The sequence below is a fragment of the Plutella xylostella genome, chromosome 14 (assembly GCF_932276165.1).
Source record: "Plutella xylostella chromosome 14, ilPluXylo3.1, whole genome shotgun sequence".
Lineage (NCBI taxonomy): Eukaryota > Metazoa > Arthropoda > Insecta > Lepidoptera > Plutellidae > Plutella > Plutella xylostella.
In genome coordinates, this window is record NC_063994.1 from 300,557 (window position 1) to 328,018 (window position 27,462).

At 41.4% G+C, this 27,462-nt stretch overlaps 1 protein-coding gene across 1 annotated transcript; it reads left to right on the forward strand.

Moving 5' to 3' along the window:
• The first annotated feature begins 219 nt into the window (after positions 1 to 219).
• LOC105388230 (hamartin) lies at positions 220 to 16,657 on the forward strand. Its single transcript, XM_048625516.1, has 9 exons — positions 220 to 419; positions 4,404 to 4,710; positions 5,162 to 5,354; positions 6,147 to 6,349; positions 6,539 to 7,358; positions 7,749 to 7,970; positions 9,715 to 9,915; positions 10,569 to 10,754; positions 16,008 to 16,657. Exons 2-9 carry the CDS (start codon positions 4,412 to 4,414, stop codon positions 16,470 to 16,472), a joined length of 2,589 nt encoding a protein of 862 aa, XP_048481473.1. The 5' UTR covers positions 220 to 419; positions 4,404 to 4,411; the 3' UTR covers positions 16,473 to 16,657.
• Positions 16,658 to 27,462: the final 10,805 nt, after the last annotated feature.

Sequence of the window (27,462 nt, forward strand, 5' to 3'; positions counted from 1 at the left end):
AATCTATTTCCTATGAAAAAGTAATTCTGAGTTGCATTAGTACAATTAAAATATGCTTGAGCTTTTGGCTACAGCTTTAGACATTCAAACAAGCCGAGCATTAAAAAAACTTTTACAAATCACCGCGTTACTTGCTCAAAATAATAACGTCAAATAACTTCTTCCATTTTTAGCACTCGTTTAGTACTCTGTGTTTGAAATAGTTACTCTGTGGTAGTAAAAAAAAACTCAATTTGACAGATTCTCTTGTGCAGCTGATTCTTGATTTTTGTAAAATTGGCCGAAATTGAACAAAAGGATACATATTTTCTTATTTTTTACGAAAAATCGATAACTTGCACCCATGTGATGATAGTTAACTATCCGCCGGCAGCATCACTTTGACTGAAACGACCAATCTGCATCCAATATTCATACAGGTATGTTTTTCGTGAAGTATTCATTTTTGTGAGACCTGCGGCGGGTGTCCCGTGAAGCCGATATTGATAACTTCACATGCGTTCTACTCGAGAATATGCTCCGTCATGAGAACACCGGATTGATTACACATTAGGTGGTATTTATACCGTATATACTGAGTTTCTAAATATTGAATATCGTGCACCCTGGTTCGATTATTATTTCTGTAATTCCGTCGGGATCGGCGAGGTGTGTGCGTGGAGTTATCGGCTATTTCTGAGCTAATCTCCGCCGTGTTTACATCAGCGCCGGGGCCGCGGGCAGCCGCCTGGCCAGCCCTGGACCTGCCTCTAGTTTACTTATGGTTTGGAGACACACAATACACCCCAACAGCTGGTTGATTCTGTTGAGTTCATGTACTCTTGTGTCATTTAATTGAGTTGTTTGTCTCAAGTTGAAGAGTGTGCAATTGTTAATTACATTGTATCATTATAATTTTTTGCAGTTTGATTGATAATAATTGATTGGAGATTAGACATGGATTATAATTTTCATCAAAATAATACCTATAATATTAATTTGAATGGAATTTCAATCCTAGGCTTGAGTTTACTATTAAAACTCTCAATTATTTTAAGATCAGACTATCTAACTATTTGTAAATAATGGTACTTAATTAATTTCATTGGCTAATACTTATTGTTTTTTGTAGTTGAGTCCAAATTCCTTTTCTTTTGGTTAAATGTTTTGATGTTTCAACATGAGTAGTGTGGCTTAGAAAGACAGTTAGTAGGATTTTAATGATTTATATACTTTCTTAAACTTGTCTAAATTTCATCAGACACACCTAAAAACAATCACTTACTATATACCTATGAATGCCTGATGTAGTCAACAGTGTTAACCCTCATTTGTTGTTCATTGCATTAAGTTGATGGCAACAGTAGTTTTGTAGTCTTCTAATATTATAAAATTGTAATAGGTTACAGCACCCACATTCAACTGTTAAAAATACTTACATCCACTCACATCTTTTGTTAATAGACACATGGAGTGATCAATCCAAGAACACAATTGTGTGCTCAACAACTCGGTCTCCTATTTATACAAACATGTTTATAAACAAATTTGTACTATGAATAGAAGGCTTTAAGTGTCCCATAAAAGTACCTATAGTTATTCACAAGATATTCATGAAATAAATAAGTTCATTAATGTACTGATTTAATTGCATGGATAAATGCATTAAATACTTTTATTCACCCTTCATTATAATCGAAAGACATCTAAACCTATCTTGAAAGATATTTCTCTTTTTAACCGACTTCGATAAAAGGAGGAGGTTTACAATTTGTCTGTATGTTTTTATTTTTTTATGTATGTTCAATTGTTCACCGATTACTCTGCCATTTATGGACCGATTTTGAAAATTTAAAACATAAATATACTTCTTATAACAAAAAAATATGATGTTGACCTTGAGCTGATCTGATGATGGAAACGGAAGGCAGTCAAGGGAACTCCTCAACGGTATATAGCAACTACCTCGTGTTTAGGCTTGAATGATTCGTATTGACTAGTAGGACTTATTGGTATGATTTGCATCTTACTTTTGATTGAAAATAAACTAAAAAGAATGAAATAAAATAATAATTTAAAAAAAAATTAAAAACCGACTTCAAAAAGCCACTAAAAAGTAAGAAATAATTTAAGGTTCACCAATTCTATGTGACACTACAAATATACCTAAGCAGGGACTGTTCTTTTTTGAAGTTGGTGCCATATTTCTTCAGATTACTTTGTCACTGAAGTCGTTTTTTTTTTTTTTAATCATTACTCATATTTCTTTTGAATTCTACATAGTACATATGTTACTGTAAAAGCCCGAACAACGGTAAATCCTAAGATTTACGCGTAAAACCTAAGATTTACTAACTCTTAATGGTAAAAGCCCGAAAGATTTTGCGATTCGCACTTTTACCACTATTCACTTGGTAAATCTTAGGATTTACATTAAGGCACGGTAAATGTTGAAAAAGCCAGGTTATAACTTATAACCTCCGTACTCGAACAAAGCGTCCGTAGTCGAGCGGGCTTCAGTGATCGTAACTGATCACTGAGGTTTAGCAACAACCAGCATGGTCAGCCATTGGATGGGTGACCGATTTCAAGTGGTTCTTTTCTGGATGCTTTCGTGCTTCGGACGGCACGTTAAGCCGTGGGTCCCGGTTGCTGCTTTGGCAGCAGTCGTTAAGCCTAGTCAGAGGCCTTCGGGCGGCTTGAAAACGTCTGACAGTCGGGTTGCCCACTTACCCGACAACTCGCTCAGCACAAGCTTGCTTGTGTTGGGGTCCACCAACCCGCACTAGGCCAGCGTGGTGGACTAGATCGAAACCCTTCCTTCATTGGAAGGAGACCCGTGCCCCAGCAGTGGGGACGTAATGAGCCAAGATTCAAAAAATGTAACTGTCTCAAAAAATGCTCGTCGAAGAAATGCACTTGCAAGTCATCAGGATTACTTTGTAATTCAAAATGCCATAACAGCACTCCGTGTTGTAACAAGTAATTTTTTTTAACCTAGCTACCTATCTTTAATAATAGGTAGGTAATTATTAGAGATGCCACGAATATTCGGCAACTATTCGGTATTCGGCCTATTCGGCCAGTTTTTTCAGTATTCGGTATTCGGCCGAATAGTGCGTACTATTCGGGCCGAATACCGAATAGTAAATCATGTAAAAAATGACTTTTTATTTTAATCAAAATTGTGTATTTATTACCAAATCACAACATTTTAGTACTTAAAATTAATCAGTAGTAAGTTGTGCTGGATAAAAACGAGCATTTCAGCATTTGATAGCCCACGATTGCGCTTTTCATTGTAACCATCCTCAGAAAATAACCTCTTACTATAAACGCTACTTCTAGGTGAAGAAAGATAAGTTATTGCAAATTTCAAAAGGTTCGGGTATTGTTTTTTGTTTGCTGACCACCACTTGTAAGGATCGGACATCCGATCTAGGCGAACTATTATCAAATAAAAATTCAACTCGTTTGCCACAGCATTCTGCCTCCTAATAATTAGCATTTCTCATATAATCTGTAGCGACTTCTTCAAAGCAGTTCCAGGAACAAAAAAACAGGTTGTAGCGCCGAATATTCGCGCCGGCAGCGTCGCCGAATATTCGGTATTCGGTATTCGGCCAATTCACTATTCGTGGCAACACTAGTAATTATATCTTTTGTTTTTTTTCTCAATTTATTTGTTAAGTTACAAGCTCATTTGTTTTCAACAAGTATATTTCTGTACCTACTAATAAATGCCAATAATTAACAAAAAAAATATATAATATCGATTCTGTTATGTTTTTGAGAAGACATTTTAATAGTTTTAATTTTAACTATTTTGGAAATAATTTAGAGGTGGATAATAATTACAAAATGAAAAAATATATGATTATTACACATTGTTAAAATAATTATGTTGATTTAATGGTTTTAAAATGACTGTTCATAAAAAATAATATAAATTCTGAAAGAAAATAATTTAAGTTTTTGATTGAAATAAATGAATAGGTAATAATTAATCTTTGTTTTATTCCCAAAACCAACTTTTACTAGGTGTCAGTGGTAAAACCTAGCATTTACCAAATTCTAATGGTAAAAGCCCGAAAAAAATGACCCATTTTCACAAATCCTTACATTTACCAACTCATGTTGGTAAATCCTAAGATTTACTGGTAAATCCTAGGATTTACCGTTGTTCGGGCTTTTACAGTAACACATACATACATATATTTACTTGGGCACTGTACCCTACACAGCATCATCATCTATCATTGCAATTTATCACCACTGACTATGGTCCACTATCTTACTGCCATTAAATACTAAACAATCAAACCAAGCAAGAAGCGAGTGGTGGTGACCGATCTTTTTCTATGCAGCCTCTTTAGAAGTGAAAGGACAGCAATATGCTCTTCATATCCCTGTTTCCCCCCCAGGGCGGGCCATGCAATCAGCATGCGAGTCGGGCGCGGTGTGGGCGGCGCTGGAGGGAGCAGCATCGGGGGCTCTCCCTGCACTCTACAGTGCCGTCCGCGAGTCCTGGCTCACCCGCGGCCTGCTCCAGTACCACGCGCGCACCGGCAGCGCCCGCGCCCTGGACGTGCTGGCGAGAGCGCCGGACCTGCATGCGAAGTTACTGCTCGATGCGATTAATGAAGAGCTGTGTTCGGAGAGGCAGAACAGGCATCGTGCCCTGGCGTCGTTGGCGCCGCTCGCGGCTAGACGGCCGGCGTGGCTGCACAGGTGAATGTTTATTTTATTGTGTATGGTTTAGTAGGGGGTAGAATAGTTTTCTAGTAGACGTCAGAAAGAATAGGTAAAATTCAGATGGTGGTGAGGGTGAGTATGACACAGTTGTGACTCTTGTGACCTAACTATATTCAAAGAAAGATAAAGTGAAAATAAAAATAAGGTTTTAGTGTAATGATGTATCATCATCCAATTCAGATCTACTGTTGAATATATTCCTCTACTTTCAAAGGCCACAATACATTTATACCCTTGGTTCTTTATACTAGCTACCTAGTATAATACCCAGTATCCTACTTGAGTAAATCTACCTAAGCATGAACTCAAGTCCTACAGTGCTGCATTCCATACTGCAAATCTCAGGTGTGAAACAGACAGCAATTCTTCAAGTCTTGCTAACAAAACTCTGTATAGTACAATTAATAACCCCCTCCCCCTACTCCAGACTAGCAGCGCACCCGGCAGCGCGGGCCCTAACCCGCGCAGCCCGGGGGGAGCGCGACACGACAGCCCGTCTACACGCGCTGCTGGCGCTAGCCGCGCTCGCTGCGCACGAGCCCGCCGCCGCCGCGCCGCTGCTGCCCGAGCTGGCTGACGCGCTGCTCCGCGCTGCAGCCGCCCAGGAGCCGCATTTACAGGTAACAGTAGAAACAAACTAAGTAAAGTAATGTAGGTATATTTTGTGTATAATGTTTGAGCGGTGGTAGCTCACTCGGGTGAGCGCTCGCTACTCAATCAAGAGATGCGGGTTCGAATCCCGGCGCTGACATGTACCAATGAGTTCTTGAATTTATGTACAATGTATACCATCGCTCTTACGGTGAAGGAAAACATCGTGAGGAAACCTGCATATCTAGATTTAGCATATCAGTCTAGATATGTGAACCCACCAACCCGCATTAGACCAGCGTGGTGGGAAATGGTCCAAGCTTAGGAAGGTAGTTTAGACCTTGGCGATATGCACAAAGGTTCCATTCGAGAGAGCCAGGTGCAGGTACTTACACCCCCACAGAGAATAGAATAGAATAGAATGTAGGTATATTGGTTAGATTTTAAAGAATTTCTATAGGTTTATGATATTCATGCTGATTACTTCACTAACTCCACTGTGCTATGCTTTTCAATTCTTCGCTAGACGTTTCTGTCACGGGCTCTTTCCCTGGCTTCGTCCCATGAGATCCCGACGGAATGTATGCCTGGACGCATAGTATATATTGCGCGCGACCATTTTGAAGCCCTTATCAGCTCATGCATGCACTTAATGTATCATCATCATAATCAGCCTATATAGCAGTCCACTGCTGGACGTAGGCCTCTTCCAAAGCACGTTACTGGATGCGATCTATAGCTTTCCGTAATCTATTATTTTACGTTATGTATACTTAATCTTAATATCTTTCACCTAACACCTAAAACCATTACCCTTCCAGCTAGCAGCCCACGCGTTGTTCCACGCGCTCTACGCCTCCCAACCCGTGACCCTGCTCGAAGCTCTCCGCTCAGAGTACAGCGCGCGCGACCAGCCGGCGCGGGAGCGGTTGCAGCGAGTGTTGCCGCCGCTGCTGCGGGCGTCCCGGCTGCACCCGCTGTTGGTGTTGCATGTGTCGCCAAGAGCTGTTGGGGATGGCAGGCGGTGAGTACTGGGCATTGGGTCTAGTGGTTGGTGAGTTAGACACTAGGCGGTAAGACTAATGGGCTGTGGGTCTACTGGGTGGTGAGTCTACTGGGCGGTGAGTCCACTAGGCGGTGAGTCTACTAGTCGGTATCGATAAAATTTGAAAATAATTTTAACATACCCTAACCAAACTTTCTTTCCATCCAGATACGAGCTAGAGTCCCCGCGCAACGAGGAGTCCCCGGCGCCCGTGCCGCCTGCGCCCCTCCCCCCGTCCCCCGCGCCCCCCGGCGCTGCCGTCACCGCGTCCCGCGCCCTAGCCGCCCTGCGCCCCCCGACAGACCCCTGGTTTCCCCTGACAGAGCGCTGCGGGGCCGACAGCGCACCACACACGCCATTACCCCCCGAGGCTACAGGCGAGGGAGGATCACCCCCCGAAGCAGCGGTGGAAGCCACTCCAGAGAACACTCCGGCTAAGGAATCCAGGGCTCATTTCACCTTCCCGGCAGAGTCTGGGGCAGCCAGAGCGTTGGGAAGGCTGTCCCAGCCGCCGTCTCCGCTCAGAAAAGAAAGCTCGCCCGGCCCTGGATTGCAGTTTTCTTCAGGCACTAATGAGGGGTATTCGGGGAGATTAGCCCGAGTAGTGCTAGAACGGGCTAGGGCGGCCCCGGACTCGCCTATACCTTTCGGAGGCGCCCCGCCCGCCGCCGCCGCGCGCCCCGAACCTAGAAACGCTGAACCGGAAGAACCATTAAACGTTGAAGACCGTGAGGTTCTAGAACTAACATCTCGCAGTGACGACGCATGGCCAGAGTTATCTATGCCGGTGGTGCTGGCCCCCGCGCGCCGCCCCCCGCCCCCGCGCCGCGCCCCGGCCCCGCCCCCGCGCCGCCCCGCCTCCTGCCCCCCCGCGCCCCCCGCCCGCGCCCACGACGCTGCGGTTCAAACCGTGGAGACCGCCCCGGAGCCCTACGAGTTTATAATACAGGACTACTTCAAGGCGATCAATGAGGAGCAGGCGAAAGAGGTTAGTGTTTTTTGTGTTATTTTTACTGTCTGTAGATTGATTCAGGATGTGTCTGAGGCCTTTGTCTTTAATCTATTCCAGTTCACAGCATAGTAAGAAACAACAGATTTTCTGGAATGTTATTTGTAGTTCATTTATTTGTGGCCACGCAACTTCAAACTGATCAAACATCTTCATTTTAACAAAATCATTATATATTTTTAAACACCCACTAGGAAAATCCGTGACCTCATCATAAGTTTTAAATAAGGTAAGATAAGATAAATAAATGAACACCAGTGTTTTAGTTTATAACCTGAACGTTCACTAATTTTTTATTAAGTGCATTGTTACCACTACTATCTATTCCTTTTCCATCTGTCTAATTTCTTTCTTCCCCTCCTGCTACAGCGCCTAGAAAACGGCATAACCCCGGACGGCGTCCGCCCCTCGGCCCGATTAGACGCTTACCTCGCGCGCCTCTACTCGGGGGCTCCGGGGGCGGGGGCGGGGGGCGCGGGGGGCGAGCTGGCGGAGGCGCTGGCGCTCACGCACGCGGCGTTGATGTTTGAGAGGTGGCGGAGAGAAGCGCACGCGGAGAGGTGTAGGCGGCTGTTGGGGAGGTGTCGACAGGTATGTGTATTTATAATTCGTTTATTCATTGACTAGCCAGTACAAACATATGTAGTAGCCATGGAAGTAATAATACAACAGGAATGCGCACTGCACCAGAAAAACGAGCCGACAGAGATAGTCAGCACGGAGCCCTCCATCTCTTTCTATTTTTGGTGACCATAATTTTAGGTAATTCATGAGACATCACTTCTAATCTATCATGTCGCGAATAGGTGTCGATGGTCTCAAAGTCACCTATTATTCGAATAATTCGATTGCAATGTAGGTACGAATGTATTTTGGTGATATGACAATTGAGTAAACAAATGGGGTGAAGGTAAAATTTGTATAGATGTGTTGTTGCAGCGCAAACTGCAATGTAATATTGATATGTTTTTTTTCCATATCAATTAGATATTCCCAAGGTTTGAACTAGCAACAACAATCTGTCTTTTTACCAAATTTTACTAAGATGGACTTTATAGTTCGACTGTAACGATAATAAACACTTGCGATGAATCGGGATTTATCATCGGGTTTAAAATGATGAAAATTTGTGGGAATTACTTGGAACCACCTTTGCTATGTTTTTTCATTGGAAGGAAAGCAGAAATTTTAAGTAAATAAAATTAAGTAGGGTGTAGTGTTGACAAGAAAGTGTCAAAACGTAGTGTTCTTTTCTCTATGCAGGTTAACATTAAACGCAACTATGTACCTAAAACGTGTTTACTCTGTGGGTGTTCCGTTTACATAGTCTAGTTGATGAAAATCATAAGATTTCAAAAAAAATATCTCAACCTAAGTGCTTCCGCCGGTTTTAAGCTCGATAAATTATCTTATAATACTCATATCTATCACCAAAAAAATCAACAGCTCATAACTCTTTACCAGCCTTATAAGATAACAGCCACAATAATACCTAATGATACTTAGGTAGGATAAAATAAAACAAAAAGTTGAATGAAAAAGGTCCTAATTAATGGAAAGTGATTCAAAAGTACGAATGAATGGTCACCCTAACCATAACGTCTCTCACAACAGTATAAACGTCATCCGTCATCTTGACAACTTCGGTCTTGTCGTAAAGTATTTAGAAAAACTACCAATATTTTTTATGAAATTATTATTCATACAAATACCAAATATTTCATAAAAATTACATGTTTATAGTGATTTATTATAAATTTGGTTTTGAAAATGATATGATATACAGTAGTCTATGAGTTAATTTAATATTTTTTTTTGCATAGCTCTCTTCGTACAAAATCTACTAAAGTTTACACAACTAAATCCTGGCAATTGTTAGAAAGAGAGGAAGGGCTCTGTGGTAACCCTCTCTATCGGCTCGCGGCCTCTTTCACTTCAAATATAAATCTTAAGGTGACTTCGTTAGGTCTATTTTTGTTTGCATCATTTTGGTGAGTGCGCATTCCTGTTGTATTATTACTTCCATGGTAGTAGCAGAGAAACCTGATCTGTCAAGTACACGTTCCGCAGACAAAAGTTTGTTAGAGGTCGGTTTCTGAATAGTTTTCTATACCTTCTGCTGTACCCCAAACACATCAATTTTTGGGGATTATGGTGTCAATCCGTCCTTAACGCTCCACAACTCTCTGACTTCGGCCTTCCTCATCTATTCCCTATCTGTTGGTCTAGCCGGCCCACTGCCACTTGTAGATTTTCAGCGCGTCAAAACCACCTTCTTAGAGAACGCAATGTACTATACCTTACAACTTAACTTCTGAATCCCTTTCCCTTTCAGGCGCGAGCCCTAGAGCTCAACAACTCAGCCCTTCGCGACCGGGTCCGCGGCCTCCAACGCGAATTAGACTCGTGTCGAGCGCGCGCCCGCCCGCCTCCCGCGCCCCCCGCCGCGCCCAACGACGAGCTGGTGGCCCGGCTGACGGCACAGTTAGCTAATGAGACACTGGCACGGGAGCAGGCTGAGGCTAAGCTAAAAGAGGTATGTATATTCAAATTGATAAATACCGCCATCTAGCGAAAAACCTTTTAGTTTGCAAACCTTTTAGTTTAGAATACATCAGCTGTCTAATGAGACGCTGGCACGGGAGCAGGCCGAGGCCAAGCTAAAAGAGGTATGTATATTCAAATTGATAAATACCGCCATCTAGCGAAAAACCTTTTAGTTTGCTAAGTACATGAATACGTCAGTTGACCAATAAAAGCATGCTGAGGCCAAGCTGAAGGAGGTTAGTTCTGGAGGTTATTAGAAAAAGTCTGAATAGCGCCATCTAGCGGATACGTTCGGAACTACAAGCTTGCGCTAAGAAGACGAGCTCGTCGCCCGGCTTAACTAGGTAGGTAGGTTGCTTAGGTAGGTTAATTGAAAAAGGAATAACACCATCTAGCGAAAAACCTCGGCAGTAATATGTAGTTGCTCAGTAGTCTTACGGGCCGACAAGACGACTGTAGCCACAGAACAATAACTAGTACCAGCTGAAGCTAAGCTGAAAGAGGTAGGTTAATTTAAAAGGTCAGACTACCGTCATCTAGCGTTTTTCTTCGAACCACTTGCGACGCTGTAAGCTTGTGCGACGTGAAAATAACAATCTTGATACTGCGGTCTTATTCATATTAATTTCTTCCCACCCCCAGGTAGAAGACCTCCGTCTAACCGAGGCGGCCGAGCTCCGCTCGCTGCGAGGCGCGGCGTGGGAGGCGGCGCGGCGCGTGGAGGCGCTGGCGGCGGCGGCGGCGGCGGCCGAGCGGCGCGCCGAGCACGTGCGCCGGATGCGGCGGGAGCTGCTTGTACTGCATGAGCGGGATGAGATGTTGCGACAGGTGAGGGGTTAATAGGTGGCAGGTGAGGGGTTAATAGATGAATGGACGGTTTTGTTGGTGGTAATGGTAAGTGGATAAGCGGTGGAAGCTGCTCGTGCTGTGTGAGAGAGATGAGATGCTGAGACAGGTAAAGGTTCAGGGAAGTGACAATAGATGGCGCTGTTTACTGTTTTTAGTGTTCTTGTTAGCAGGCGGCGGCTGGGCGCAGAGCTGAACACGTGCGCCGGATGCTGAGACAGGTGAGGGGTTAATAGATTGCGGCGGGTGAGGGGTTAACAGTTGATAGTATTTTCCATGCTGAGACAGGTGAGGGGTGTGAGAGGCAGTTGTAGATGGCGCTGTTAGCACCAGATGTTAGTTAAGGTGGCAATAGATAGCACTGTAGACAGTTTTCGAAAAGCATTGTTGACTACCCGCGGTCTTGGGTGTTAAATTTAATGTTTATGTCTACATATGTAGAGATGTTACTGGCTCTGCCTAGCTTGGGGTCGAATGGCTGTATCTGATATGTCCTTGTTGGGTATGTGAGTATTATGTGTACTGCGCTACACACACATTCATATGGAGGTAATAAACGTCAGTGCGATCTAAGCAGTCTTGCGTTTCACTTGTGTCCCGTATCTAACAGTGGCGACGATTCGTGTTCTACCCTCTTAAAAATATTATTTTATTAAAAGTGTGCAAAAATGTCGGCAGCGTTTACTCCGTTTATTGGGAGCATAAATAACTTTGACTACCAACAACATGACTGGGTAACGTTCAAGAGCAAGTTGCAACAATTTTTCTTGGCAAATGACCTCAACGACGTTTCAGACAAAGCGGGACTAAAGAGACGCGCCATCTTGCTAAGCGCATTCACTGATGAGTCATTTAAACTAGCAAGCAATCTAGTGCTGCCGAAATCTCTGGAAGAAATAGGCTTCGGTGATATATTTAAGTCACTCGACGCTCACTTCACACCGAAGCGCTGCGGGTTCGCCGTGAGGAGCCAGTTCTACGCGGCCACGCAGCAGCCAGGGGAGTCGTATGCGCAGTGGGCGGTGCGGTTGAGGGGACTCGCCGCCCATTGCAGCTTCAAGCATCTAGAAGACGCTCTGCTTGACAAGTTTGTAATGGGAATGTCGGCTGGGCCCGAACGAGAAAAACTTTTCGGCATGGACATCGACGATCTGTCTTTAGCGAAGGCAGTGGACCAGGCGGAGAGCGTGCGGTGTGCGCGCACGGCAGCGGCGGCGAGCGCACCAGCGGGGTCCGGCTGCGGGCCCCTGTTCAAGATGGACGGGGGACCGCGGCCCACTACTACAGGAGCAGCGACTAGTGAAAAGTGTGCAGTGTGTGGTCGTAAAAACCACAAAACAAGCGAGTGCCGGTTCGCTAATTACAAGTGTAAAAAGTGTAACAATAGAGGGCATCTCCGTAAAATGTGTAAAAAGATGAACTACGTCGGACTTTGAGACATGAGCGAGGGCGATGACGGTGAGCTTTTCAACATTCGTTCTCATAATGGCGCTCCCATGTTAGAATCAGTAACAATTAGAGATCAACAGCTAAAGTTTGAGATTGACAGTGGTTCCTCAGTAACAGCTATTTCAGATGCAACTTATTATGCAAATTTTTCTGACTGGCCATTGCAAAAAAGCAATAAAAAACTAATTAGTTATTCGGGGACTAAAATTAATTGTTTAGGATTTATTTCTTTACCGATCACTTATTCTAACAAAACAATAGATCTCGACGTTCACGTGGTTGAGAAGGGGGGCCCGCCCATCCTGGGTCGCGACTTCATAACTCGGTTCGAATTGGAATTATCTCCCATACAGTATTGCGACCAAGATATATCTAAAGATATGCAGTTACGAGAGTTACTTTCCGAATTTTCTGAAATATTCTCTGATAAATTAGGCTGTTTTAATAAATTTAAAATAAAACTTCATCTTAAAGAGGACGCGAAGCCAATTTTTATGAAGGCAAGGCCCGTCGCATTCGCTTTGAGAAATAAATTAGACAAAGAAATCGATAATTTAGTAGCCAATGACGTCATCGAGCCGGTGGAGTACTCGGAGTACGCGTCCCCCGTCGTGCCGGTGCTCAAGAGCGACGGCTCGGTGCGCCTGTGTGCCGATTACTCACAAACATTAAATAAACTACTACAAATCGAAAAATATCCGTTGCCGACGGTTTCTGAACTTTTCTCTAAGTTGCACGGGGGGACTCAGTTTACGAAGTTAGATATGAAATCGGCTTATAATCAGTGTCAGCTGGACGATGACAAAAATGTCACTTGTATAAATACTCATAAAGGGCTGTTTAAATATAAGCGGTTAGTTTTTGGGTTGTCATCGGCTCCAGCTATTTTTCAGAGAGTTATGGAGAGTATCCTTGGGATGGAGGGGGTTTTAACATTCCTTGATAATGTCCTTATCACGGGAAAAAATAAAAATGAGCATATGGAAAGACTTAGGGCCGTGTTACAAAGTTTTAAGGACGCGGGGTTAACCCTGCGGCGCGACAAGTGTGAGTTCTTCAAAGACGAAATCTCCTATCTGGGGTATATAATTGATAAAAACGGTATCAGGAAGTCACCGGACAAAGTAAGGGCCATTGTTGAGGCTCCCGTACCTAAAAATGTAGCCCAACTACAATCATTTTTGGGCTTAATAAACTATTATAGGAGTTTCGTTCCGAGGGCTTCATCGGTTCTTTCACCGCTGTATGAGTTATTGAAAAAGGATGCCAAATGGTCATGGTCTGCAGAACATGAAAAGGCATTTAAAGATATAAAAATGGCACTGTCGGCAGAAAAAAACATTGGCGCACTTTGATGTGAACGCACATATAATTTTAACGGTAGACGCTTCTGCATCAGGGCTGGGGGCTATTTTATCTCAAATCGGACAAGACAATGTGGAGCGACCTATTGCATTCGCTTCTAGAACTTTAAATTCCGCGGAGAAAAAATACTCCCAAATACAAAAAGAAGCCACGGCGATCATATTCGGGGTACGAAAATTCCACCAGTTTCTATACGCTAGGTCAGAGCCTTTCACCTTGCGTACAGATCATAAGCCACTGGTTTCGATATTCGGACCCCACCATGGGGTACCGGAAGTTTCAGCAAACCGCTTACAGCGGTACGCAATTTTCCTATCAGCATACAATTATAAAATTGAATATGTTCGCAGCGCTAGTAATTGTGCAGATTTTTTATCACGCGCCCCGCTACCAGAACTGGTTTCCGAGGATAACACGGCGGGTCGCGCGAGCCGGCCCGCCGCGGCCACGCACTCAGCGGAAACTACCGCGTACGTTCATTTTGTCGTTGATGGTAGCTTACCGGTGACTACTGAAATGTTAGCTAACGAAACTAAAAAGGATGAAGTCTTAAGTAGGGTAGTTAAATATACTCAAGAGGGTTGGCCTAGGAAAGTAACTAACCCTGGGCTTAAACCTTACTTTTTATGTCGTTTTCAACTTTCGGTAGAAAACAATATTTTAATGCGGGGCCATAAAGTTGTAATTCCCGAGGTTTTGCAAGAAATAATAGTAAGGGAATTACATTCCTCACACTTAGGTATCGTGAAATCAAAAGCATTGGCACGATCAAAATTTTGGTTCCCAGGGGTGGACGCGGCTATCGAAGGTTGCATAAGTAATTGTTCAATTTGTCAAAGTATGCGGCCCTCGCCGCCGCGCGCGCCTATTGTTCCGTGGCCATACCCTAAAGAGCCATTCGAAAGAGTACATTTTGATTTCCTCGGCCCAATTAATAATAGAACTTACTTAGTCATCGTGGATGCGCATTCCAAATGGGTGGAATGTTATGATATGAAAAACAATACTTCCTCTATTCATCTCATAAACATTCTATGCGAGTACATGTCACGCTATGGAATTCCGTCCACTTTGGTAAGTGATAATGCGTCATCCATGACGTCAGAGCGGTTTACAACATTTTGTAAATTAAATGGAATTAATCACTTAACGTCACCAGCTTATCATCCCGCAAGCAATGGCCAGGCAGAAAGCTTTGTGAAAATTATAAAAAAAGGTTTAAAATGCGCATTGCTTGAAGGTCAAACAGCGGAAGAAATGAATAATAAGATGTTAAGATTTCTCTTTGATTATCGTAACTCTGTCCATTCAACCACTGGTCAAACTCCTGCTTCTTTAGTGTTCAAAAAGCCTCCTAAAACACGCCTAGATTTGTTAAAGCCGCGGTCATCGCCCTCGGCCTCAGACTTAACTAATGTTGTTGTTCGTAAACAGTGCTCACAGAATAAGTATAGCGGAGGAGTCATAAGGAAACTCTTTGTACCAGGAGTTAAGGTTATTTATAAAAAGAACTTAAATAATAATAAATTTGTTTGGAAACGTGGTTCAATTATAAAGAAAATTGGAAGTATCATTTATTTGATAAGAGATCTAGATACCGGTACTGAATTAAAAAGGCATAAAAACCAAATCTACAGATGCTCAAACACATAAGACGTTAGTAGGCCTGGTGATTATGGAGCCTATCCTTCAATAAGAGAAACCTCCTCCATTAGAGCGGGAGAGGATGATGAGGATGAGACTGAAACGCAGTCGCAGTTGCGACCTGCTGACGACCCGGAGACTGGACCAGCGCCGGCGCCTGCAGCCCTCCCCGGCGAGCTCGACGAGTCATCGGCGTCGCCCTCGCAGGCCAGCGCGGCGGCGCCCGCGCCCGGGCCGCCCGCCTCGCCCGCGCCCCGCGACGAGCACGCGACCCGCGGGGCTCAACCCGCCGACACACTATCCTCCCGGGCATCGGGTCTCGCTATGTCGTTAAGAAACTTACCCAAAGTAGATTATAGAAAGTATTTTTAGGATAGCAGTTAAGTACTTACCTACTAGCAATTTCGTATATATAATTCATGTACCTACTTATTTACCTATATGCCTTAGAATAGAATAGATTATAACTTAACTACCCATGTACCTATGTATATTGCGAGCACATTAAAGATTTACCGTGGAACTTTGGCATTCTATAATAGATTATTAGTAATTTAGGTTTTAGACAAAGATTAAGCAAGCTTATGGTGGAGGGAATGTTGGGTATGTGAGTATTATGTGTACTGCGCTACACACACATTCATATGGAGGTAATAAACGTCAGTGCGATCTAAGCAGTCTTGCGTTTCACTTGTGTCCCGTATCTAACAGTCCTCAAATTATTTTAGTTACCACATTCAACAAATACGCAAACACAACTTCCATTTCTTTCCACAGTCGGCAGTGACATCCCACTCGGCGTGCTCAGCGGCAGAAGCGGCGGCGGCGCGCGCGGCGCGGGCCGAGGCAGCCGCGGCGCGGAGCGAGGCCGAGGCAGCCGCCGCCCGCGCCGAGGCAGCCATCGCGAGGCAACACGACCTCGAACAGGCGCTGCAAGCCAAGGACAACACCTGCCAGGAACTGAGGAAAACAATTGCTTACGCCGCCGAAGAACACACGGCGAGGCTAGCGGCCTTACAAGACAAATATAGAGCGTTAATGCACGTGCAGAGGCGAATGGAGTCGCGGAGGCTGGAGACGATGGCCGGCGCCCCCGCCCCCCTCACCTCCCCGCACTCCTCCCCTCTGTCGTCCTCACTAGCTTCAGCGGAGGGAGTGCTAGCGTCCAGACCAGCTCTAGCCGACTGCAGCAGACTCAGGCACCTGTTGGAAGACGACGACCCCGCCACCAACCACCGCTGACCCCGCCCCACCCTCAGACTGTGCTGCACTCCGTAATCGACCCTCTCAGGGTCGAATCTAGTCTGAGCTGTGTGTCTCGTGTGTGGATACGTTCGCTGTTAATCACGCATGCATTCGATGTATAAGCTAATTGTGCAATGTACGCTACTGAATATTATATTACAATGGATATTTTTGAAATGGTTTTCGTGGTGGTTTTCTTTTCGTTTACCTAGTGAGATTTGTGAAAAAAATAAAGTGTAAGCCAGATTTTCCTCGTACAATAGAACATCTCGCAAAATATACGGTAGTCTTTGGTAGGTATCTCTTCCCGGATCTATTGTTAACTACAACTCTACAAGCTTGCGCGAATCGAAGATAGATGTCGCTACCTGCTTCGGTAAGTTTTCCCGCTTTCTTAAATTCGGGGGTATATTACAATTTTTATGAGATTGAACCTTGTTCAACGAACTGGAAACACTTTGATTCGAATTCGAGATATTGCATATTGCAATATCGAAATCTTTGAGTAACAAAGTTTATAGTTAACGCACATATGAAATTTTGTACCGGTGGCCCGCAAAAAGCTGATCCGAGCTGTCGATTTTCAGAAAATTGATTAAGAGAAGTGTTAATATCTCGAAAACTACAGAAGCTTAAGTCATATTGCGTTATACTGCCCTACCAGCCCTACAAGGTATACTTGAACACCCTGTATAACGGAAGAAACAGAAGTGAGTGTGAGTGATCGGGAAGATTTATTTCATTTCAAGAGTCCTTCGACTTCGTCGTCGTACCAGCCTGGACCACTCAAGGTAGGTAAAATTTTATGTTATAAGAATGGTTTTATGTATTGTAGGTACCTAAATTATAATTAACATCGTGCCGGTGGGAGGTTATACAACTCGTCGTTTAAATAACTATAACTATGTAATACTTATGTGTATCTCAAGCAAGAACTAACTCGACTGATACATGAAGTATAACATGGTCGCGATTACACATAGGTACCTAGTTACAAGATTACACTGACGTATTAAATAAAAAAGGCAACGTTTCGTGGCATAACCCATAACCCGCATTATTACACGATTTTATTAGTTTTTTGTATCAAAATGAAAGTGTCACCGCCACGCCGCCATCACCCATACCCATATCACACGACATTCCCCCGGCCGATACCCATGTCAACACAACACAACAATATTACACTACCCACTTCAGCTAGTTCACAGCAAAAAATATCAAAGTCAAATCATTTCACCTAATATAGTTTGAGCTAACAAGTTCTTTTTGAAAAATAAAATAGCAAAATTACTCGAGGTATAGAACCTACCACCATTTCGAGAAAGCTCGGTGTATCAGGAGATGAAATAGCGAAAGGAAATACCAACCTACCGACTGTAATGCATTTGATTGAACTCGTGGCCTCTCGACTGAGAGCGGAGATCTTATTCCTACTAGCCACCACGACTCTTACGATTACAACCACCATATGGCTGATACTACAAATGAACTTAAGCATGGCTAGTGCCACATAGTACGATATATTACTCGGTAATGTGGTTACAAATCAATATTCAATTAATAATCTATTTACTTGGACAGACTTTAACGTTAAAGGCTTTCTGAATCGTACTCTTATAAATTAACTTACAAAATGTCTTTTAACAAAATCTTTTTCATTACAAGAGTTAGACAGCTTTTGTTCTTCTTTGTTGACTGCCAAATACTTACTCTATCTTTCGTGATGAAGAAATTGTTGAGGAAAAATTCGAACAAACAAAATAATTGTGTTTCGTCTCGCTCGTTGTATCACAGTACGCTAAGATTAAGAAAAGATAACACACACACACACACACACACACACTCACGCCTTGTACTAATGTACTCCCTTGCGGGGTAGGCAGAGGTGCATTGCTGCACCCACTTTTCGCCAGAGTGTTATGTTAGTCCCAATGTAATAGGGGGCGGGCCTATTGCCATTTAAAAGATAAAAAGGTAAGTATTTAAAGTGCATTTAAAATTCCCTAAAGTTAATAAAAAGTTATTTCAAATACTTACCTCTTTAAAATTATGAATGTTCTTAGTGACAATTAACTAGTGAAATATGTACTGTGTACCTAACTATTGTACACTATTGGAGTACGTTGTAAAACTCAACAACCGCCTATTTATGTACTACAAGTACTTTATGTACTACCTAACTGAATACAATAATTTTAGCGATATCAAACTAGTAGAAAATGAGATTTACGACAACACTCAGTCGTATTTTAAACAAAGATTTTAAAGTTTTGACCTTCACAAGCGATAACAATATTATCTATACTGAAGTACCCATAACAATCATAAAAACATCAAGAACAATTCGCTTAAAAATCCATTAGTACTCGTATACGTAATAAGTCTGCAAAGTTTTAAAAGTAAATTGAATCGGATTCAAGCTAGCAGTTACATACAGTGTAACTCTGTAATGAAATAACTTCATGTTTGTTGGTTTGTCGGAAGTTTCTCGTTATTAACTTATGTGTTTTCGCTATTTTACAGGCAAGTCCTATTGGCTTTCTCCGAAACTTCGCAACCATACCCTAGAATAAAAATATTGGAACATTTACAAGTTTCAATAAAGTATTAATGTACCTATTATCCCCATTAGTACCTACCTAAAAGGCCATAAGTCTTTGAAAGGAGAATTTTTTCAATCTTTATTTTATAGCGTGTAGCCATCGATCGTAGCGCGTAGCCATAACTCGTAGCGCGTAGCTGAGTACGCAGCCACCGATTGTAGTTCGTAGCCGCCTATCGTAGCACGTAGCCATTACTCGTAGCGCGTAGTAGAAATCCATGTCTCGTCACTATTTCGTGGAAATAAGATCTTCGATGTACCAACATGCTTTTTAGGGCTCCGGAGCCGAATGGGAAAAACGACAACGTTAAGCGATATAGTTTTTTTTATAGTTTCATTAGGCCTGACACACCCGCAACAGTTAGTTTTGTAGGAAATCCAACCTGCTGTGCAGTCTCTTAGCTTAAACTCTATAATACGAACGCCTCCCACAAATATTCATCTCCCTTTGACATCAAATTGAAGTAGCGTTAGCGGAACAACTCCAGTGAACTTTGCCGAGAGTCAGAGACTATGCAAATACTGGACTGAGGCCCGACCACTCCCACCAACTTAGTTACCAAACTGTAATATAATAACACCACTAGGTTATCATACTGGTAGTCAGTCATGCATGCTGATGTGTTTGTTATTGTGAGTGTCGTTAGTTTATTGTCAAGGCCTTGAAATAACAAGAAGACATCTTAACGCAATACCCGTGTAGGTGACAAACCCTAGTCCAAGTATCTGTTGATGACAGGATTGTCCAATCATATTAGCGTCAGTCAGTGTTCGTTATTTAATAAAGGTGATACGTCACTCAAGGAAGCTCCTTTCCTGCATCCCAAAATAGCCGAAACAGACAGTTATTCAATGAAATCTCTCAACATGAAAAGAACAAGAAAGCTAAATCCGCGCACTCTCACTTGTGTAACAGATAACTAACAGACAAGTTGTTTGTAGTGGGCGCGGTGAGTTCAGTCGTCAACAGTTCGGCTTCCCGAGTGCCGGACAATGTCCGCGGGGTCTGAGTTTGAAGTTTGTTGCGATTGTAGCGGTCCGAGTAGTTTTGTCCAATTAGCTTTAGTCAATGATGGTTTTGGTTACTATTTGTACTAACTCAAAATACAAGTATAACATTTAAAACGTACTTAGAGATTAGGTAGATATTTTAGCTTCGAAGTATAGAATCATAGGTTCTTATTTCTACCATTACTACCGACGGGGAAGTCTTGGTAGCATCCACTTAGGTTAACTTAGCCAATAAGTTTTTATTGCTGAAGGTCTAGTTCTAGACTAGTTCTAAAAGCAAGCAGCTTCTTTCAAATTGTATTTGGTTATGGCAACAGTTTTCTCTAACGAGGTAAATTTTAGAAGGAGCATTTTGCAATTTGATAGTTGAATGGGAAGTTTTGCATTCTTTCAGATTAACTTATACGGTTGCATTAATCAAGGCATCTAGGTAACAAAGTGGGGGGGATATTGACGGCCGAATGGTGTAGTGGTTAGTGACCCTGACTGCTATGCCGAAGGTCCCGGGTTCGATTCCCGGCTGGGGCAGATATTTGTTTAAAGATAGATATTTGTACTCGGGTCTTGCGTGTTGATATTAAATTTATATTTAGTATGTAGGTATCTATCTATGTATTTGTGTAGATATATCAGACACCAATAACACAGTTCATCCTAGCTTGAGGTCGGATGGCCGTGTGTGAGATGTCCCCACATATTTATTATTAGTATTATATGATTAACGCGAGTTTGTAATGAGACTTCCGTTTTTCCTATTCGACTACGATGCTCAGAAAGTTCCGTTCACAAAGGGCAACCACTATTGCATACAAGTTGTGACTAAGCAACATGAGAATAAAAGTATCTTTCACACGGTATAAGTAGTTCATTACTGGCGTGTAGGAGAGCCGGTTCGTAATCAATATTTCCGCTTCCGGTGTCTCAATCAAGCAGCTGAAGCAACGCACTCGATCAAAATAATAAATGATGTTACCAGATAAAATATTTGTAAGAAAATATTTTTTTATCAATTTCGGACATTCACAGGTTTTATTGAGCTCGTTCTGCAAGTTCATCTAGTGGTTATGTTATGTCACAGTGAATTTAATCTGTCCACCTGTCCAAATCTTAACTAATATTATCATTAATAAATGCAAAAGTAACTGTGTCTGTCTGTTATTCTTTCACGCCAAAACTACTGAACGGATTTGAATGAAATTTGGTATATGGTCTAGACCCTGAGAAATAACATAGGCTACTTTTTATCCTGGAATCCTTACGGGAAAACTTTTTAAAGCGAAGCGAAGCTCGCGGGAACAGCTAGTTATTTATACATACCTCATCCGCCTGTACCTACTCTTAGCCCCTGTTTCACAATGTCTGGTTAGTTGCTACCTGTCGGATAAAATACATGCTGTCACTGTCTAAAAAATAATAACAGAGAGTGACAGCATGTATTTTATCCGACAGGTAGTTACTAACCAGACATTGTGAAACAGGCCCTTAGTATGAGAGGACTTGGAACATTACATATGAATAAATATTCTCACACTAGAGGTAGAAGCTAGAACTAGGGGTCGGCAGTTCTACTCTCTTTATAATTCCAATCCCACCTACAGTTTATTCCTTCGCTAATTAGTTATAGTCGAAAGCTTATACGAAGATAAGCTGATAGTGAAGTTGATAGTGCAAAGTCATTACATTCAGAGTAGCTTAATAGTACGTAAGTAGTAAGAAAACAAAAAGTTTACCCTAACTACCAAAACCCACGCACGGGGTTTAAACCGTCCACAATACTTCAGCGTTTGGCTGCATCCGCAGTAGACAAACAGTTCGCCGTCGACAGAGTTAGCGGCGTATTTGGTTAAGAATGATTAAATTAGGCGGTATTCAGCTAGTCTATCTGATAAGGTTACCAGACAAGCTCGCCGCTATAACTGGACTGGACTGTAAGCCCTTTAGTACACAACACTTTAGTGTTCAAAGTTGATATTTAGTTGGAGCGTTGGTAGCTCAGTCGGGTTCTCACGCCAGAGATGCGGGTTGGAATCCCGGCGCTGACATGTACCAATGAGTTCTTTTAACTTAAGTACAAAGTATACCATCGCTCTTACGGTGAAGGAAAACATCGTGAGGAAACCTGCATATCTGGCTCTAGCACATCTAGATATGTGAACCCACCAACCCACAGTGGACCTGCGTGGTGGGAAAATGGTCCAAGCTTAGGAAGGCAGTTTAGACCTTGGGGACATGCACAAAGGTTCCACTCGAGAGAGCCAGGTGCAGGTACTAACACCCCCATAAGAGAATAGAATAGAATAGTTGCTAGTTTCCCGCTCACTCTACGCAAATTGCAGCGTTGCGCTCGCCTGATAACGGGCGAACAGTTTGTCTACTGGACACGCAGACTTCAGTGCAGACACGTGTAAAACTGTATTCGAACTAATAATCCCAACACATTGGGATCCTGCCTCTACAGTGTAGAAGAACCGGCAGAAGTTTAAATAGATTTTCAATTAATAACTTCCGGATGGGCCGGAAGGGCTTTAACTGATCCGGATTATTCGGACCGGATACGGATGTAATTTTAAAAAAGGTATTGAAATCAGTTTATCTACCCTATTAATCAAATAGTTTATTTTTACACTGCTTTTCTTGTCTTTAAAAAGTATTTCGTGGGATAATGCCGGGGTAAGAAATATTGAATATATCGTTATAAAAGTGAAATAATTTTTCACTTAAGGCTGTTACTAAAGCTAGAAGAAAATCAGAATCTGTCAAATCTAGTGAGGGGGGTTGAGGTATGCGGGGCGTTCTCCGGACAATGACATGAAATTTTAACATAGTACTCGAAAACATTAAAGTGAAGACATGCCACTTTGTTAACATATACTAACACCCTTATTCATAGAGAAGTTACAAAACGTTTTAACTAATAAACTGTTTTGTCCCTCTCCAACAAAGAACAATTTGTTCTTTGACAGAGAGGGACAAAACAGTTTATCAGTTAAAACGTTTTGTAACTTCTCTATGAATAAGGGGGTTAGTAAGTAATATTGTTTTGTAAGTGATACGAAAATATTTATTTTTATTTGAAAGTATTTTTAATATTTAACTTAATTACTTAGTTAATCATTAATTATAAAAAGTCGTGCCCGTGCCGATATTTATACAGGTTGTTGCAAAAAGGGTATACTAAACTAAGCCGAAACCTACGTGTGCAGCATGTTATTGATGTTATGTCTAAAACCCTGGAAATGAAATCAGAATGTAAAAATTCGCGTTTTTTTTTTTCGCGAATTAAGTATAGCCTCACTTGGGGGCAGATTTTAATATAAAAGGGACTACAGGGTGTTGTATTAAAAAAAGTATAGTTAGCCGAAAGGGCGTTACTCTGAATAACTTTTATCCTACGTATTTTTTTATATTCGTGAAAAAAAAAACGCTTCTCCTTATATTTTTTTTTGGTCACGTGACCTTTTAGTTAGACGACCTGTTTTATTTTGGTGTTTTAAAAACAGAACAGTAGTTTGCAGAACTCTGCATATACAGGGTGTCCCAAAAGGTTACGTAGCTGGCAAAGGTGGTGATATGGGGTGGTCTGGGTGCGGTTTTGTAATAACGATTATAAAAAAAGTTATTTTCAAGTCAAGGAGTCCGTACCTAATTACAATTTCAGTCAACACCAGGTGAACTGAAAAAAATAGATAGTTCTAATTATTCTATAATCACTTTAGATCGCAAACATTGTAACTCCACTTTTCTCGGCGAAAAGTCAATTAGTGTCAGTTGGTGTCAATTAGGGCATGCAATACCGGAATAATTTTCAATACCGGTATTGAGTTTCGGTATTACTACTTCGGGATTCCGGTACTAATACCGGTATTAGACTTTCTTGTTGTTATAAATGGCAAATATTGTGTTTAAAGGACTATAGGCCAAAATTAAACAAGAAAAGGCAATCAAATTCTGTAATTATAGATAAAGATTTCTACGACAATTGAGTATTAGAGTTAAAATGATAGATTTTAAAAAAAAATTTGGTGTCGGTTTACGCATGGGCAACAGTAGATTTCCAACGGCCAAAAACTACATTAAACTATTGGAAACAAGTGCGCTTTCATAGTATATAAGAACACAAGGCTAACTATACCTTAATCGCTTTATTTATAGCCTAAAAAGTCCGATTCCGGTATTACTTCAATACCGGTATTAACTTTCAATACTGGTATTGAAAAATACTTATTTTTTTTCCGGGTTCCCGGTATTGCGGTATTGTATGCCCTAGTGTCAATAGAAACGTTTTTTGAATTTACATGTTTTGTTTTACTCTTTATTCGAAAAAAAAACTGTATTCCGCATTTTACAATTTGTTTTCCTCTAAACCAGAAACCGTGATTTTTAAACAAGAAAATTTAGAAAATAGAGAATAAAGATTCTCATATAAAACGTGCGATGTAGGCGAGCGTGAACGAAAACTATGCAATAAGCCTTTGTTTTTATTACAACTTTACTAAATAAAATAACATACTCAACAATGTTAATATGTTTTTTTTGCAATATTGTAAAATTAAAATCTAATTATTAACATGAATTTCAACTTTTTTTGCATCTATGCGTCGAATGACGGCATGACGGCTGCTGCAGCTACGTGCTGTCCAGACCTCCAACCAATCCCACCAGTACTTACTGCAGGTTGCGTCGAATACGAGCCATTCTCTTCGACTTGACAAAACAGGTGCTCCTGGAAGGGCCATAAATCGCACGGCACCCGTACCGTATAGAGGCAACGGACTCCTTTGCAACAGCCTCCCAGATTCCTAAGTAGCCCATGCACTGCATGGCGAGCACAGCTCCAGCAATGGACAACATTTCAAAAAACTAAAGCTGCTATAAATCGGAAACCATTTCGAGATTTAGCTATAAAGGCCACGAAAAAAATATTTTTGAATTTTTTGGATGTATCATTTTGGAGAAATTCATAAAATAGTCAGAAAGTGCTGATGACGTCATGCATTAGGTGCGATGAATTTTGTTGCTCAAAGCCTATCGATGAAAAAAAAAGTAACTGTCACTGTCATTTTTGATTGACGTTGACGTTTTATCGTGACGTTTTGTTGTTTATTTGGGTCATTTTCATAAATTCTGTTCCGACACTTTTTGACTTTTTTTTTATTGATCGTATATAAAATGGTTAGTACGCATTAAGAGATGACCCGCTATATAATATGTCCCAGAGCATGCCACCGCCTACATAGCTAAAAAAAATTGGGGTAAGTACATTATATTTATTTTAAAATAGTAATATATTATGCATTCATGTGTTTCAATTATGCTTGACTGGAATGCTTAGTAAAATTATTTTTTCATGATAAGTATTTTGTATCATCAGAATTATCAATGTCACACTTTTTTTGTCATTTTAAAATGACCCATTTGCTGGTTGGCACGTAAACAAAGTTTATGTCACCTGTCAGTTGTCAGTGTCATTTATGTTTTTTTTTTCGAGACTAAGGCAAAGGACTTAAATCAAAATTGAGCCTAATATGTGACGTCACTTCCGGTTTTAAAATAATAAACTTTAAAGTTAAAAATAACATGGAAAAAGAAATGTACATGAAAAATAAAAAAATACGGGTCCTCCAATTTTTAATAAACTTTCCGAATAGCTAATAAAAATGTAGGGTAAAAAAAATGAAATGTTGTCCATTTTTTCGTAATGAATCCTTGGGATGTCAGCCCTCTAGGAACGCGGTTACTATTTTTAAGCTAAGAGCTAGTTCTCATCCTGCTCCGACAGTAAACGAACGCAAAGTATTGTACCCACTATCGATCACGCATTTCGGATGCCAAACTGACTGTCCGAAAGGTCGAGACCGTACCACCACGTACTACAGAGGTATGACTCGTTCGAAGAGCTTGTCAGGCTCTTACAGCAGTTAGATGTGTCGGTCAACGGAAAGATAATCTACAGGCCTGCTTTATTTATTTAGGAGCACTAATGTGGCCTCCTTTCAGTCATTGAGAAACTCACTGGCACTCAGGCTGCGGTTGAACAGGAAGATAGACTGTCTAAACAAATCCTTTTTAGGCTAGTTAAAAAAAAACTTTAGGTAGGTAGGTAGTATGTCAACTAGAACTACAAATAAAACAGTATATGTGTCTCCTCTTAAAGTTGGTCACGAGGAGTTACGATGATTACGATCTGAGGTGACGCTGACGATATACAAGGTGTTGCAAAATGGGTATAAAGCTAAGCCAAAAGTGGATTTAGGGGTCATTCTGATCCACTTTTCTTCAACAATTTTGAAAATTCACAAAATAAAACCTTTTACAAAGAAACTTATTCGATCACGTGACTTTTTACTATAAAGACCGAATTTATTTTTCGAGAATTTCCAAAACTAGTAGAACAAAAGTTGTTCAGAATAACTCCCTGAGTCACCCCCTGTTGGCATAGTATAATCTTTTTGCAACATCCTATATAGGTAATATCAGGTTTACCTGGGCCTGTAGAGTGAGATTTGACCTGGCAAGGGGAGTCACAATAGATCTTTTAGGTTGCAGTGGCGAATGGGCACTGGTTTCCCTGCCCTTTTCTATAACTATAACTATATTTATGTAATTTTATGGCAATTCAATAATGGTATGACATTTACATATTTGAAAAAATAATAAAAAATATAGGTACATTACCTAGGTATAACCCTAATAAAAAAAACTGGTTCAGCCCTTCCTTTAAACTTATAACACCCCTCTATTTCCTTCAGGAGTTCAAAAGCTGTGTTAAATACATATTTTTTATGAGTTTTTTTTAATACTAGACGACCGTATGGCGTAGTAGTTATTGACCCTGACTACTGAGCCGAAGTTCCCGGATTCGATTCCCGGCTGGACCAGATCTTTGTTTAAACACAGATATTTGTTCTCGGGTCTTGGATGTGCCCGTAAAATGGCAATAGGCCCGCCCCCTATTACATTGGGATTTAAACAACACTGGCGAAAAGTGGGTGCAGCAATGCACCTCTGCCTACCCCGCAAGGGAGTACATTAGTACAAGGCGTGAGAGTGTATGTATGTGTGTATATATGTAGATAAAGTCGCACTTAACCGCTTTTTTTGCAAAGCTTGTTAAATACCTTCATAGATTTAAAAAAATATGTACATTTTAGTTCTTCAATTTTTAAAAGTACTTATTCTTTTGAACACCCTTTAGTGTACAGACTACCACATCTTAAAATATATATTATAAAAAATTACGGTTTTTGGTTTCAAATAATACAAATTGAGAACTTAATTTTCAACACCCTGTATATTGTGTAGCTTACCTAGCATACACAACCGTTAAAATAAAATAAAGTTAAATTATTACCCCTCAGAATATAAACAGGC

What these genes read in the sequence shown, in the direction of transcription:
- LOC105388230 (XM_048625516.1), top strand. Translation starts at nt 4,412, where the DNA reads ATGCAATCAGCATGCGAGTCGGGCGCGGTGTGGGCGGCGCTGGAGGGA. An exon ending in ATGAGGAGCAGGCGAAAGAG is followed by an intron (nt 7,359 to 7,748) that starts GTTAGTGTTTTT and finishes CTCCTGCTACAG; the next exon opens with CGCCTAGAAAACGGCATAAC. An exon ending in TGTTGGGGAGGTGTCGACAG is followed by an intron (nt 7,971 to 9,714) that starts GTATGTGTATTT and finishes TTTCCCTTTCAG; the next exon opens with GCGCGAGCCCTAGAGCTCAA.